We start from the raw sequence: 16,602 nt of genomic DNA, 5'->3' as shown, positions 1-16,602 counted from the left end.
CCTTTAAATCATCTAGTATCTCAGATATAGTTTGAGTCTATTGTTTAACCACTTTTCTAGATTCATGTGATATATATTCAGTGTAATCACTTACATTTACTGTGTTTCAAACCCATATCATTAACAGCAGGTACTGTAACAAAGACAACACTCGCTGGCTGAACCATTCATAGGTGCTAGTTAAGCTGATCACTCTGAGTGAACTGAAGGTAATCAACCCTCCTCTCTCCTCTGAGAAAAGTGAGGGGAACAAAAGTATGACTTTGAGTGGTGAGATTGATATGTCCCCGTCAATACTGTGTTATATTATATTACATAGTATAATATTACAGCCTCGTCCCTGTTAATCTGGATAATTTGCAGACCCCAATGTGAGTTTTTACTTTTACAAATATCCAAACACTATAGGCTACCTGTAACATTGTATACAGTGGTATAAAGTTGAAATAGTGACCAGTACTCTTAACATCAGCCTGCATAGCATGCACAAACAATATCTGGGGGCAAAAATTATGCACAAGAATTGTTAATTTGTGGGTATAAAAATGCTAATTTGTTTTAAAACAAAGTAACTACTAATAGCCCACAAGTGCAATGCACAGTGTGCTCAAATTCAAATGTGGGTATTGGGACAAATTGGCAGCCCAATATTTATTTAGCTCTCTTAATAGACCCATGATTTCTCAAATGCGGTGTTAACATGCTGATGTTTAGCAGGTAAAATGTTTACCATATTCACCATTTTAGCTTAGCATGTTAGCATTAAAACCAAACACAAAGTACAGCTGTGGTTGATGGGAATGTTTTACACCTTTTTGGTCAGAAATCAAAGTGTTGCACAAACTGAAATTCTGCCCACATGTATAAAAATAATAGACTTAGCCCTTGTGACATCATTGTTTTTTGGACTCGGATTTTGAAGCCTCAAGTTTGACATTTTGGCCATTACCATTTTGGATTTTTGGAGCCATTATTGTCCATATTTGGACAAGAGAGTGAAGATAACCCTAGCTGCTAGCATGATTAGTATGATGCATTTACAACTATGGTTAACTGTGATAATGCAAATGCTAATGCTAATTTTTGCTTGCGAAATAAAGGCTGAAACCATTTAAGCAAAATGTATGTACCCGAAAAACTGAACATCCAACTTCTTAGAGGGTTTTTAGGACAACAAAACCCGGAACAAGACTTTCCTAGGCAACCAAAATGTTGAAATATAATTTGCATGCACTGAAAACACACTGACATAGCGACAGTAACAGCTACGTCTATACTCTGCTAATCTAGGGTTACGCCATAGGTACTTCTCCTAAGTGATGTTGTTGGCATCCACCTGTCACTCAGAGCAGCAACGTCTCTAATTGTGCAAAACATTAAGCCTTAAAAACATTAAATGGGTGAGTTATATAAACATTCACCCCCCATAGTTGTCATGAAAGGAGAATTTAGCCATCTGACCAAAACCTTTTTTTGCACCAGGTTATAAAAATATTTACTATAAACATCTGCTGTAAAGTCAGGCATATTTAACATGGCAGTCCATGGGTATTGAGCCAGCCTCAAGTGGCCATTTGAGGAACTGCAGTTTTTACACTTTCTTGTTGGCTTCACTTTCCAGCCCCAGACACTGCGGCTTGGTAAAAAGTCAAATGATCATCAATGTTATTACAATTCATCCTGAGGAGATCATGTCTGTAATACATTTCATGGCATCCATCTTGTAGTTTTTGAGAGATTTCAATTAAATCCCAAATATGAACCTCATGGTAGAACTAGAGAAAAGGTCAGGAGATCATGAAAGTCAGAAGTGTTTGTCCTCTGGTAACAAAAAATCTGTTTTGGCCAATTCACCCAATAATTGTTGAGATATCTACAGAATAAGTAAAAACTCTGACCTGCTGGTGCTAGAGAAACAGTCAGGGGCTCACCAGATTGTCTGGGTGTGTACAAAATGTCACAGTAATTCATCCAATAGTCGCTGGTATATTTTAGCCCGTACTAATGCAGTGAAATAGACCTCATACTGTAGCTCACACAGCTGTTCCTTTTTCCTTTCACTCACTGCCTCTTTGAGCAGGAACCAGGCCCATTCTGCCTGCCACTTATAATCACTACACCATGAGCACCTACATTCATTAGAAAGTGGCTGTACTGAGCAGTATGTAATAAGTTTGACAGAAATCCACCCTGCAGGAACTCTGACAACTCCACTGCCTGTATACACTGTGACTTTATTTTGCTCTCTAACCACCAAAGGCCAAAGTCATTTTGTGTGCAGTATAACGGCTGCAGTCCATTTTCTCTTTCATAGTTTCCACATGTGCCTGTTCACACTCATTGTACAATATAGCCTATTTATGTGGAACTAATAGCGTCTTTGGCCACATATCAATGCAGGACATGAGTCACACCTTTGGACACCTTCATTATACTTTGTGTTTTTTTAACTCACTTACAGGACAAGCAATTTAGATCTCTTCCTTTTTATTAACTCTATCTCCATGAATCTCACTTCCGGTCAGCAGAGCTAGTAAACAGCTGAGGGAAGTCAATACTGCATTGACGCACAATAAACTACATTAAAAGCATGGTGGGTGTATCTGAGCCACGAAAGATTGGCCTGTGACTGCAGCACAAAGAGGGCAGACTTTCCTTTTTAATCATTTATGAGACTGACTGCCCTTCAACAAGCTCCCCCTGCCTGGTAAACACACACACACACTCCACAATTAGAGCCAATTATGTCCTAATCAATGAAGGAGATTCACATTCTCCAATGAAAATCTGATAACAGCTTAACAGCCTGGGAGGTCAACCTGAACCCTCTCTGTTCGTCTCCATTACTGGGGGAAGAATGACAGCATGAGGGGTTTGATGACAGGGGGAGAAACACAGCAGGACAATAGTGACAAGTGTATCTGCAGGGTTCAGAGAGACTTTTTAAGACCTTGGTAATCATCAGGTTGGAGTTTGAGATCAATTTCTAACCTGTGAAATGACAAAACATGTACTATAATCACATTACATTTGTCAGTAATACAGTACTATAACGTGGTCCTAAATTCAGTAATCAAATATTCTTAATCTATGCAGCATCTGGGTAAAACCATGGTACTCATCTCTCTGTGTCCTCCCTGTTGTCTGGCCCTTGTTACTTTACCTGAGGACACAGAGTCGGTCCAGGTGTAGGAGACCCGACAGGCATTTATCTGACACTAACAAGGCCTGTATTTATCTGGCTGCTGATATGAACCATTGGACAGTCAATGGCTGTGTAAGGTCAAGGGAGTGGAGTGATTAGAGGGACTTAGGAATGCATTAACAAAGTCTCATGACTGACAACTAGCTGCCTTGTCATCATCCATCATCGCTCCCGAGCTGGCCTCATCATTACAGGAAGACGGGGGCTTTTATTTATGTGAGGTGTAACACGCGCCCTTCCTGTCTGTGCCTCAGGTGTGATGAGTGCCGGCTCTGCTATCACTTTGGGTGTCTGGACCCCCCGCTGAAGAAGTCCCCCAAGCAGACAGGATACGGCTGGATCTGCCAGGAGTGTGACACATCCTCCTCCAAGGTGAGTGTTGACTGTATGTGTGCACGCCTCAGAAAGCAACAGAGGGAGGGGGTTGCAATTGGGGTAGGATTGGCCTGCTTCGACATGTCGCCTCATCAGTGTGTTGTGCTGAGATATGTATCTGTGTTTGGTTTTACTTGTGAACTTATTTGGGCAAAATTGAAATTACCAAGAAGAAATTTAAGCTTTTTACTTTTACATATCGTTTGCACCGCCTGTGTTGCCGGGTTTTTTTAGTACCAGCTGATCCTGACTGATTTCCCTAATGTTTAAGCATTAGTTTAAATTTAGAGCAGTCGACTACGCTAAAAGTAAGAAAACACTCATAAAACAGATAAAATTGAGCGCAGTTTTATCAATTAGGTTAAACATTGTCCAAAAAATATCGAGTATAAGAGCCATATAAAATCAGTAATCAGTTTTTTAAATTTTAAATGCCCTGGGAATCGTCTACCAATTGGACGGTTGGTGGTTCGATCCCTGGCCTTTGCAGTCTACATTTCAGAGATACACTGAATCCAACATTGCTCCTGTTGGCTATGTCATTGGTGTGTGAGTGCATGTGAATTTTTATCTGATGAGCAAGTGTGGTTGCCTTGGCTACCAGTGTATGAATGTGAATGGATGAATGGCGCCTTTATTTTAAAGCGCTTTGAGTGGTTGCTAAGACGAGAAACGTGCTACATAAACACAGTCCATTTACCATAACAACTCAGAACTCACTGTTAAAAGATAACAAATTACATTTATTTACTGTGTATTTAACATCTTGACTCATCTCACGCGTTACCTCTTATGCATGAGTGTGATTCTCAGGATTTCCCATGCGCCCAACCAATGAAAAGCCTGAGCACTTCTCTCGTTCAGCCAAGCAACAAGACATCCAGGCAACGTGAGTGTGTGAAGGCTCGGTCATACTTTCCGTATTTGCGGATTTGTACCATGCACATGTGTACATGACTCTGAGAGTGCCTGTGTGTTTATGCGTGTGTGAAAGAGAAAGAAAGAGATCGAGAAGTGTTGATGATCAGGGTGAGTGGTCCTCCATTTCTTTCTGGGTTACAGAGGGCTAACTTCTGGTGCTGACTGGTGAAGGTAGCAACGTTTCCTCAACTAGTTGTCCAATAATGCACATCACTAGTACCAACTGGCATTGTTGGTACTGTCATTTGATTGGCGTAATATTTGTGTGGACGGGCACTAATAATTCATCATTCCAAGATGGTCATTGCCAGCCTTGTTGTGAAACCATGTAAATCGCCTACATCAGCTACTTAGCTGTAAAGACAGATACACACAAAGCCAGTATAGCTCCTTTTATTAGCCAAACTAACCAAATTAGAGTAAATATTAGATTTTATTTCAGTGCAACTGCCAACGGTGGTGGCTTTGCAGCCATTTTGCCACAGACCTCTAAGTATGTCTGTTGTTCCTTTCACCATTGGTCCTTTTTTTAAGGCAGACATCTTGACATATCATAGTAAAAGAGCACAGGCATATTTAATAACATTAATTATAGCTGTGTTCCACTTACAGGAGGCCCTGGTATTGTGCATGCAGGCTCACTGGAATAGTTTACTGGAACACTTAATGGAACTGAGCCTTTGTTAATGTTGTCAATTTTCACCCGTGCTGTTCCTGCCATCCCTACCACCAAGTCAAAATGTCTGAGCACATTTTAAGCATACAATTTAAGGGGAAGATACGTCAGTTTCAATTCAAACAAACAAAATTCCCAAATTTTCACTGTTAGGCCAGGATTTATGTTTACTCAGCTTCGAAAACAGCACGTAATAAATGTAGCGATGTTCCTTCATATGGTGTCATGTCTTTCCACTCTTGACAATCGGTGGTGGTAATAAAAGGTCAGAGGAAAAGAACCAAGTGGATGTAAACCATGCAGCTTTAAAAATATTCCACAAACTGACTGTGTAAATATTTCATAAGAATGGAAAATCAATGTGACACATTTGTCAGACCTCAACAAACTGTGTTTATTCACAGGAAAAATCCACAAGCTACCTTTGAGTTCTGATAATGAAAATTGGCCATTGTCAAAATACAGAGTTGTATTTAATCACTAAAATACATCTGCTTTCTGCTTCCCCACTTATTGTTTAAATATTTCTGTGAAACCCAGCTAACACTGCACAATTGTCTGGTAACTGCAAGGGTCTTTTCACTCACTGTAATTCTGTGAAAATTGAAAATGAAGTAAAGTACAAAACAGTTGCTGTCCATCACAAAAAATAGATCCTTAAAAGCAGGATTTCATTTTCATAAAGGTACAAAAAATGCCCTGCACAACTAGTGTCTTTTTTGTTTAGTTGTTTGCTTGTTTTTATTAAATTATATTGACATAAAAGGTCACATTTGGCCGCCTCTCAACCTAATTGATAAATGTATCCCCATTTCTGTCTCTCTAGAAACCAGTATTCTGTCCTGCCCCATCTTTGTGTTAAATGGGGGCTGATTGATGCTGGTGCAGGAGACGTGAATTATAAAAGCCATAGTGAAAATGCTGAATCACAGGAATAAAACATTCAATTATCAAGAAAAGCAAAAGGTTAAAGAGCTCTTTAAATGTTAAGTGGTCTTGATGCAAAAGTCTATAGGAATCAAATTTGTTTTGAAATACTCTATTAGTAAGTTTTTACATGAATCTACAGTTTTGATACCATATACAGTACAGGCCAAAAGTTTGGACACACCTTCTCATTCAATGCGTTTTCTTTATTTTCATGACTATTTACATTGTAGATTCTCACTGAAGGCATCAAAACTATGAATGAACACATGTGGAGTTATGTACTTAACAAAAAAGGTGAAATAACTGAAAACATGTTTTATATTCTAATTTCTTCAAAATAGCCACCCTTTGCTCTGATTACTGCTTTGCACACTCTTGGCATTCTCTCGATGAGCTTCAAGAGGTAGTCACCTGAAATGGTTTCCACTTCACAGGTGTGCCTTATCAGGGTTAATTAGTGGAATTTCTTGCTTTATCAATGGGGTTGGGACCATCAGTTGTGTTGTGCAGAAGTCAGGTTAATACACAGCCGACAGCCCTACTGGACAACTGTTAAAATTCATATTATGGCAAGAACCAATCAGCTAACTAAAGAAAAACAAGTGGCCATCATTACTTTAAGAAATGAAGGTCAGTCAGTCCGGAAAATTGCAAAAACTTTAAATGTGTCCCCAAGTGGAGTCGCAAAAACCATCAAGCGCTACAACGAAACTGGCACACATGAGGACCGACCCAGGAAAGGAAGACCAAGAGTCACCTCTGCTTCTGAGGATAAGTTCATCCGAGTCACCAGCCTCAGAAATGGCAAGTTAACAGCAGCTCAGATCAGAGACCAGATGAATGCCACACAGAGTTCTAGCAGCAGACCCATCTCTAGAACAACTGTTAAGAGGAGACTGCGCCAATCAGGCCTTCATGGTCAAATAGCTGCTAGGAAACCACTGCTAAGGAGAGGCAACAAGCAGAAGAGATTTGTTTGGGCCAAGAAACACAAGGAATGGACATTAGACCAGTGGAAATCTGTGCTTTGGTCTGATGAGTCCAAATTTGAGATCTTTGGTTCCAACCGCCGTGTCTTTGTGAGACGCAGAAAAGGTGAACGGATGGATTCCACATGCCTGGTTCCCACTGTGAAGCATGGAGGAGGAGGTGTGATGGTGTGGGGGTGTTTTGCTGGTGACACTGTTGGGGATTTATTCAAAATTGAAGGCACACTGAACCAGCATGGCTACCACAGCATCCTGCAGCGACATGCCATCCCATCCGGTTTGCGTTTAGTTGGACGATCATTTACTTTTCAACAGGACAATGACCCCAAACACACCTCCAGGCTGTGTAAGGGCTATTTGACCAAGAAGGAGAGTGATGGAGTGCTGCGGCAGATGACCTGGCCTCCACAGTCACCGGACCTGAACCCAATCGAGATGGTTTGGGGTGAGCTGGACCGCAGAGTGAAGGCAAAGGGGCCAACAAGTGCTAAACACCTCTGGGAACTCCTTCAAGACTGTTGGAAAACCATTTCAGGTGACTACCTCTTGAAGCTCATCGAGAGAATGCCAAGAGTGTGCAAAGCAGTAATCAGAGCAAAGGGTGGCTATTTTGAAGAAACTAGAATATAAAACATGTTTTCAGTTATTTCACCTTTTTTTGTTAAGTACATAACTCCACATGTGTTCATTCATAGTTTTGATGCCTTCAGTGAGAATCTACAATGTAAATAGTCATGAAAATAAAGAAAACGCATTGAATGAGAAGGTGTGTCCAAACTTTTGGCCTGTACTGTATGTTTTTTTTATTTTATTCAGTGGATGAACTTACTCCAACTTCAGCTGACCTCTGATCTGTGCTCCTTGGCATCATTGAGCTATAGTTTACACTTAAATGAACACATGAGGAAAAGCTGAATGTGAGCATCGATCCAGGCAGTATGTTTCAGTAAAGATGTGAACATCTGTCTTTTTATATTTAGAAAGGGATTTAGGTTTAGCACCAATCCAATGGGATTCCTCTCTAACGTCTAATGAATCCCAGCACAGGTTTGTTGAGAAAAGTTTTGAGGCCGTTTTACTCCTTGTTTTAACACAGTGAATGTTTTGAGTCGTCTGACTTTTTGGATCTTAATTTAACTTTGCTGTCAACTGGATGTAGCTGACCGGATTGCCTCGACTGCTGCTAACATGAGCTGAGTTGGGTTTGTTTTTGGCTTGATGGTTAAGCTTGACAGCCCTTTTTATTGAGGATTTTAAGCAGTTTTACCTGACTCCTCACTGTACAGTGATGCTTAGCCATCAAGGCAGAATGATGTGCCATTGAGTGCATGCTGGATGATATTCCCCGACGACAACAGCTCCTTGGGTCAGGTTTTGCTGATCTTGAATCTGCCGGCATCATCTTCCTCCCTGGTCCTGGCCATGACTCCTCCACATGGGTATTAGTGGTTTAAGAGGGGCAGATCCAAATGAGAAAACAGCTGATCTAGCTGTTTTGCTTCATGGGACCCGTCTGTGCCAACCTCTAAATAGGTGCAGGGAGCGTCTGTACCCCCCACCCAGCTTGGTCCCCACTACCTTTCTTAAGGTAAGGCGTCCTTGACTATTGACTCCAGCAAAGCCTTCCTTAAGGTAAGGCGTCCTTGACTATTAACCCCAGCAAAGCCTTCCTTAAGGTAAGGCGTCCTTGACTATTGACTCCAGCAAAGCCTTCCTTAAGGTAAGGCGTCCTTGACTATTAACCCCAGCAAAGCCTTCCTTAAGGTAAGGCGTCCTTGACTGTTGACTCCAGCAAAGCCTTCCTTAAAGTAAGGCGTCCTTGACTATTGACTCCAGCAAAGCCTTTCTTAAGGTAAGGCGTCCTTGACTATTGGCTCCAGCATAGCCTTCCTTAAGGTAAGGCGTCCTTGACTATTAACCCCAGCAAAGCCTTCCTTAAGGTAAGGCGTCCTTGGCTACCGACCCCAAAGAAAGCAAACCATCCCCCAAACTCTGCCACAACCCACCCTCTGCCTTTGCTACAGCCACCAGACACTGCTGTGGTCATCATGGATTTTGCATCATAACCAGCTCGGTGTCTCCCGGTGTCCCCTACAGCATCGCCATCTACTCTAATGGCTGCAAAAACAAACACTGTCTGAAAACAGACTGTTTGCTGGTGCAAAGGTCACAGACATTGTTGAACACAATTCAGCGTTCACTGACCTCCACTCTGTGGCTCAAACGATAATTGTGCACATCTGCACAAATGACATAAGCCCCAGACAGTGGATGAAGCTCAAAATGGACTTTGAGCTTCTCACTGAGACAATTTTGTGGCCCCATTCCCACCCTGAAAAGGGGCAATGAGGGTGTAGCCACCTATTCAGCCTGCACCAATTCACCAGTTGTTGTCCAGCTTCTGTACAGCCAGTGGTCAACAGCTATATTAGCAGTTTTGATACCTTTTAGACTAGAAAAGTCCTATATAAGTGTGACAACTTCTACCCAAATCAGAGGTGTACCAGGTACCAAACCTTCCTCTTGCTTTCACAAAGGGACTTCATCTTATACCAAAAAGCTCTCTGACGTGGGGAGGAGAGGAATTAGCAGCCATGTATTCCCTCCTTCTGCTGACCTGACAGATTATTTCTCAATCTACAGTTCCAATGACTCTCGCCAATTCCCCTTTCCCATGACTATGGGATCATGAATATCAATAGCAAATGTAATGGCATATTCAGCCTGTTATTATTGGAAATACCTTTTAATGCACCGAAGTGTTGCTCAAGGGGATCATTGTACTGGATGAACACATAGACCAATGTTAAGTTGTAATCACGCAAGCACCATTCTCTGCAAATATCTGCCCCATCTCCCAGTCATAAAGCACATGCAAGGAATGGAGAGATCCTTTCAAGGATGTGTTTAATGTTGTGGTGCAAGCCTTGACCAGCCCGAGCTGTTGGTTGAACTTTGATCTGACTTTGTGCAGTCAGCCAATAGAAGTTGTATTCAGAAATGTAGCAGTCAGTATTCTAGTGGTAGTTCCATTCAATATTCATTTTTTACCCTGTTACAACTCAGTGTCAAGGATTTTCAGTGCTCGGTGCATGTAAATTTAATTCAACTGAACTGGGGATGACTCACAGACTTTTGACTTAAGTGCCACAGCAATCTGTAGATTTTTTGTTACCGTACATAAAAAAGATCCCTCTGAGTTCCATGCACAGATTTTTAAATGAGAGGAAAAGAGAGCAGTAGTTTTGAGTCGGCATCAGCAGACACCTTGAATAAGGATAAAAGCTGGATTGGTGCACTCTTAAACTTAAGGCTAATATGACTGTTCCAAAAGGCCTGGTTGTTAGTGACGAAAAAACTAGATCTTGTATGGAAGAAACAAAAAATCGTAGTCATTCCCTTTCAAGAAGATCCATGTTAGTGCTTTCTGATCGGAGCCAGACATCATTCATCAGGTGACTTTAATGCCATCTCTAAGGCTGTTACAAGCCCACACTGTCTGAGAGTTTTTTTATCTGCCCCCTCGATGGTTAAGGTCTGGTAAAGTTGTTTTTCTTGTTGTGGACAGTATCAATCAAGTGCAGTTTACTAGAATCCAAGTCCCTATGTCAGATGAAACCTGTTCTACACTGTATTTTCTCTTTAATCACTGGTTCACAAGTACAATCTTTATTCACATTGTACTTTTGTGTTGTAGACCTTTAGCAGTAAAAACACATAGGGGGTATGAGGTCCGTCTCTGTGGCTTTCTCCCCCTAAACTCTGACATCTCCCTTGTTCTGCCCCCTTTTAGACTTTCCTTTCTGTTTCCTTCTGGAGTATCCTGTCCCTAAGAAGTTGCTCCCATCCTCCTCCCCTCCCTCCTACTTGTTAACATCAAATTGGAAACCCTATAGGCTTTGGTGACAGGAGAATAATGTTTCCTGTGTTGACATGACAAATTAGCACGAACGTTTTTCTCTCTATTCCTTTAGCAAGCGAACATCAGTCGTGTTCAGTAACTGTAAGCCTGTTCAAAGCATTGGTTATATCTGTTTATGTTCTACTTTGGAAAGTAGCTCATAGAAATATGTAAGGGGTAAATGGTTTCCGAGTCTGATGGATTTTTAATATTCGATTCAAGTTCGTCCGGCACATTGAAGAGGCATGTTTAAGCAACAAATGGATGAAAGAAGCCAACACGTGTACGCCACTTCTAATGTTGCAGGGTCTACATTTTGAGAGGCAGTTAAAAATGTGACATTTTTGAGAAAGCATGGTGTACAGACCTTTTAAGGCGCAAGGTGCTCAGAGTGTCTCAGTAATAGCAAGGGTGGGGAGATAATTGACTGCACTAAGGGCATCTAAAAAGCACTCTGAGATGAGAGCTGTATTTAAGGAAACTTTTATTATCTGCTTTTAAATGCCAAGTCATGCACCGTTTTTGCCTGTGGGGGGAGAATGTTTCTTAAATGCCAGCATTAAGTGCAGAATATTACCTGATCATTGCGACTGAGATTCAGCTGCTGGCAGAGATAGCGGACAGTCGACCCCTCTGCCTGACAGCCTGCTACAAAGAATGGTGCAGGAAGTGATTTGTCAGAGCTCCCCGCAGCCACTGCTCTTATCTGAGAGGAAGATGTATGACATCTGAAGGAAGAGGTACGCAGGAAGAGGCGCGGAGTATCTTACAGTATGTGATGTGACCACAGTTTTGGTTAAATGTCTTGTTTGAAAACCAGCCTGTTTGTGTATTGCACTATAGATTCTAGAGGTGTATGGTGGTATAACATGAACAGCATCCTTCTGTATTTGTACTGGTAGAGTTTCAGAAATGAAGGTCTCAGTCATACCAAGTGTCAAGACAAAAGTAATAGTGGCCATACAGTACTTGAATGTGCGTCAGTAAGACTGCTGTCATGAAGAAAGGCAAGATGCATTGGATGATTTAAATGGACATAACAGCTCACTTGTTGTAGTTCAATCATGGTATATGGAATTTTAGATTAAAGTGGCAACAGATAGCATCTTTTCCAAAATATATCATTATGAAAATAATGTGGGTTGCACAGGGTAGTGGCCACAGTAAAATCAGACTATCAACATTTACATAGGTTACTTAGTGGCTTTGCAATCTTTGCAATAAGCTTCTGCCACCGGTGCCGAAATTTTGCGGAAAAAATCTGCTTTACGGCAGGAAACGTGCCATGTATTGCGAAACTGGTCGGTCAGCCAATCAGGGACTGGAGCGAGTCCTTATGAGGAGTTGGGCATGAGATAGTTGAGTCACGAGCGCAATGGCAGACGGACAAAGTTTGGAAACAAGTGAAAAACGGCCTAGCAAAAGAACACAAGCTCCTCTGTGTGAGGAGGCAAAGAAGAGCAAAAAGGAGAGTGATAAAAGAAGAGGAAAAACAAGAGTAAACCTCAGTCAGGCGTTCAAGAGACGGAGGTAGCTCCGTGACCAAAGACGCTTCAAAACCCATGTCCAGCTAGCTTTCTTTCTAATGGATCAGTAAGTAACACGGCTAAATGTTAGCTAGCCGAGAGAGGACTGTACTGTACTGGCTGCTAGTTCATTCCTAGCTGGCCAGCATCGCAAATCGCCTCAACCAGGGACCGGGTGGCGAGTGTTGGTCGGCTGACATCCTCGTTGCCATTCTATGGCAGCCCTCGGACAGTGATACCCCCCTCCCTTCCTTCTGTTCTCTTCTCACGGAGGCAGCTATTGACGGACATCGCCCAGCTAAGTTATGTCCAGCTAAGTGAACACTGGACTTTGTTTCCCATTCAATTTGAGCTCCAACCGGCGGCATCGTTTCCATACAGTACCGTTTATTGTAGAATCAGGACTGTTTACATGCGCATATTGGTATAATTCCACGGTGTCTACTGTTGTTTGTACTGGTACTGTACATATTGGTATAATTTACTGTGAGTTGTTTGTACTGGTACTGTGCATTCTGCTATAATTATTTGCATTACTGTTTGTTTTTTCTTCAGATAAATCTGATAACTGTTGCTCGGTCTCTTTACTGTGTCCACACACCTTCTCATTCTACATATACAGATAGGTATACCGGTGGCTTTACAGCCTACATTTTATTTAATTTAGAGAGTCTAATAGAGTCATATTATTGATTATCTCTGATTCCCACGGTCAATTTGGTCTTTGCGACAGTGCAACGCAACACCACTGACGCTAGGTGATGCCAAGTTAAAAAAAAAAAACGAATCCTTTATGTTGCCTCTTTAACTTAAGTGTTTGTTTATTTTTTTTTTAACAAATAAAATACCTGACAGATCACAGAACTTCATCACATTGATGCAAAAATCAAACAAGAGTCTACAGCTAAAGTCAGCAGGCGAACACGCTCATGATGACAACATGCTGATACTGGCCAGGTGTTATGTTTACCATGTTCACCGTCGTAGTTTAGTGTGTTAGCATGCTAACATTTGATAAGTAGCACCAAACTCAATGTATGTCATTGGTTTTTTGGTCAAACACCAAAGCACTGGACAAATTGTGTTGACCCAATGATGTCACTAGATGAAGGGTCAGAGAGTCATCAGTGTCATTACAATTCATCCCGAGGGGAACATGCAGGTCTGTACTAAATGTCATGAAGATCAATGCAATGGTTGTTGAGACATTTTATTTAAAACCATGAATGTCAGCCTCGTGGTGACGCTTGAATAATAAGTCAAAGGGGCATTAAAGTCAGGTATAATCGTCTGTGAGCCATGATTTTGTGCACCAAATTATTGCGCAGATGTGATAATTTACAGGATATTTGAAAACTTTGACCAAACTTTGATGTGTCAATCAATCTAGTAGATGCTGAGATGTTTTACCTAATAAGTAAGTAATAAGTGACCTACTGGCGGCACGGGAGGAAAGGTTAGGGAATCATCTAAATCACTAGGTTATTCTAGCCTCCATGGATGTCTGTACAAAATGGCATGGCTCTCCACTGAATTGTTGTTGAAATATTTGTCTGGACCAAAGTGGTGGACTGACAGACTGACTGAAACGGCCATCGTTTAAGCCACTACCATGGTTAAAATTCTAATATGACCATACGATAGTATCAGTGGTATGACGAAATATCTGATGATATCTGATAGTTTATGTCCAGAGTGTTTCGCTCTGTGACAGTGACACTCAGATCAGGCGTGAAACATAAAAGCACTTCACAAATACTGAACGGTTATTTAAGAGTAGATGTGCGGCTTGATGTTGGTGCTCAGGGAAACAAACAATCCCTCAGTTCCTCTTGCCAACAGTCTTGACAGATATTTATTCATATTTGGTTGTTACCATGGAGATTATGTTTTTAGCCCTATATCACCATTTGTCTGGTAGTTAGAAGAATATTGGAAAGATACTTAAGAGATATTTCTAAAGATGATTTGAATGTTAGACCAGAATTATTGTTTTTTTTGTTTGTTTGTTTATTTGAGTAGATAGAGCCTTTGTGTGTCTGTTTATATACCACTTTAATTTTGAAAGCTGTTTGAAATGTACAAAGCTCCGAAAGGACGAGAAGGTGATATTTATTTGACTTTTGTTTTCAGAAGTTAACGATCTCATGGGAATAAGTTATTATTTTGTGGGAAAAAGATTTTTTTTTTTTTTTTTTTTGCAAACAGGTTTGTATCTAATAATTTGTTCCCAAAAGACAATTAGCCTGGAAATCCAGACCCAAATCTAGAAAGATTAAGGGTCTGGCTATGAGTAATGAAAATGGCCCAACTCGAGGGGCGGCACCAAGCATTCATTTGTAAATATCACTGCACGCAATTGGATAACACCACGACCAATCAGAACAATACACAGGGTGATGTATCCAGAGTTTAGCTACCAGCGGAGCTAACTGGTAGATTCTTGCCGTATCCGGTCAGCAAAACAGCAAAAACGTCCTTCTTGCAAAGGAAAGACTCGAGTGCCGTCTTCTGTTCCTCTTTCAGAGAAAAAGCCAAGTCTAACTCGTTCATTGTAGCGGCCAAAGCCGTTTCAAACAACTGGTGTTCATCCGTAGCCATCTTGCAATGTTTACTGACTGATTCCGGACTTCATCGTCGCAGCACTGTTGTCATCTGTTTAGCTCGCCTCTGGCCCGCCTATATCAGATGCACCGATGTGATTGGTGCAGCTCGGCTCCAACGGCATGGGTAATGAGCATCATTACTGATTGCCAGAGTGACTCACTGAGCAAATTCAAATTGTGCTCTTGCGAGAACTCTGGATTTCCAGGGTACAAGATAATAACAAGTTATTATCTTGTCGAAATAAGTTACTATCTATTTCCCCCAAAATAATAACTTGTTCCCACCAGATAATATTATTTTCTGACAAAATAATAACATGTTTCTGGCTTCTTTCCACAAGATAATACGTTATTTTCTTCTGAGAACAAGCTGTTATCTTGTGGGAACAAAATATAATCTCGTTCCCTCAAAATATTAACTTTTGGGACTTTAGGGGCTCCATAGAGACGTCCTGACCTCTGGCTTAAGACAAAAAAGTTTCACAAAAGTAAATTGGGCTCTCAATTTTAATCCAGTTGTGGTGGTAATTTTCAAAATCATCTTCTGTTTAGGAGATGATCAGATTTCCTTGCCGTCATGTTCATGTTAATTCACATGGGAGTCACACAACCAAGCTTTTCACTAACTCTGGGGGAATATTTTGGTCACTGTTTTTCATGGATGTAGCCCAGCTGGCTATATGTTGGAAGCCGTGACTGGCTGATTATTTCTCCAACCACTGGAAGTGGTCGTTGATGAGCACAGCACCAAATGACACATCAGAGGTTTGGTCAGTGATTCAGACGATCCCAGACACACTGTAGGAAGCAGCCTTGTCACACAAGTGCCTCTGTTACCGTCTGTTTTCTTTTATGGTCTGGGATTCTCTCTGTGAGGTCCTGATTAATAACAGAATATCTCTCTGATGATGATTGGTCCTTGTGATTTGCTTGTATTGTTGAGCTGTTTGTGGAGCAGTAGTAATTACAGAGAAGCTGCTGGTTTACAGTGTGGCACGAAAATGCAGGAGCTGACCGTTGGTGCCGTTGCAGGCATGTTTCTGTTGTGCAAAGGGGCAATAAAAGGCTTTATTAGACAGGCTTGAGTTCATTATAGACGCTGTGTTTCTCTCGGCCTGCTCGGCTTAGATAAACCTCGCCCCGACCAAGGCCACATCCCTCCCGCTGTCGCCCCGGGCCCCTAACTGAATTGATTTCAGTAGTAAAGTGACAGTGTTGCCGTAATATACGGATGGCCTTTAATTCAAGCCTGTTACCGTGCCAAGGGGCGCTTGTTTAAGGCTTTATTTACACCCTTGCAGCGCTGCCTGGCATGCTGGGCTCCACGGTGAATCAGACCAGAAGATTTGGATAAAAGGTTTGAAATGCCAAAAGCTCTTAAAGTTGCTCAGGCAGTGTTTAAAGTACTCAACTGTGAACTTGTGTGGGATGCAGTACTTTAGCTGCACTCAGACTTGTTGTCATCAAAAGGAT

The 16,602-nt window shown here is 41.5% G+C and overlaps 1 protein-coding gene across 2 annotated transcripts in view; it reads left to right on the top strand.

Moving 5' to 3' along the window:
- Nucleotides 1-16,602, top strand: part of phf14 (PHD finger protein 14) — a 104,186-nt gene that overhangs the window by 70,553 nt on the left and 17,031 nt on the right. For both annotated transcript variants that reach the window (XM_033637092.2, XM_033637091.2), the window contains exon 17: nucleotides 3,460-3,577. In XM_033637092.2, coding sequence (XP_033492983.1) covers nucleotides 3,460-3,577 — 118 coding nt within the window. The remainder of the gene's footprint in view (nucleotides 1-3,459; nucleotides 3,578-16,602) is intronic.

This window comes from Epinephelus lanceolatus, chromosome 16 (assembly GCF_041903045.1).
Source record: "Epinephelus lanceolatus isolate andai-2023 chromosome 16, ASM4190304v1, whole genome shotgun sequence".
Lineage (NCBI taxonomy): Eukaryota > Metazoa > Chordata > Actinopteri > Perciformes > Serranidae > Epinephelus > Epinephelus lanceolatus.
Note: the sequence above shows the minus strand (reverse complement) of the source record. Positions and strands in the feature narration are given on the sequence as shown.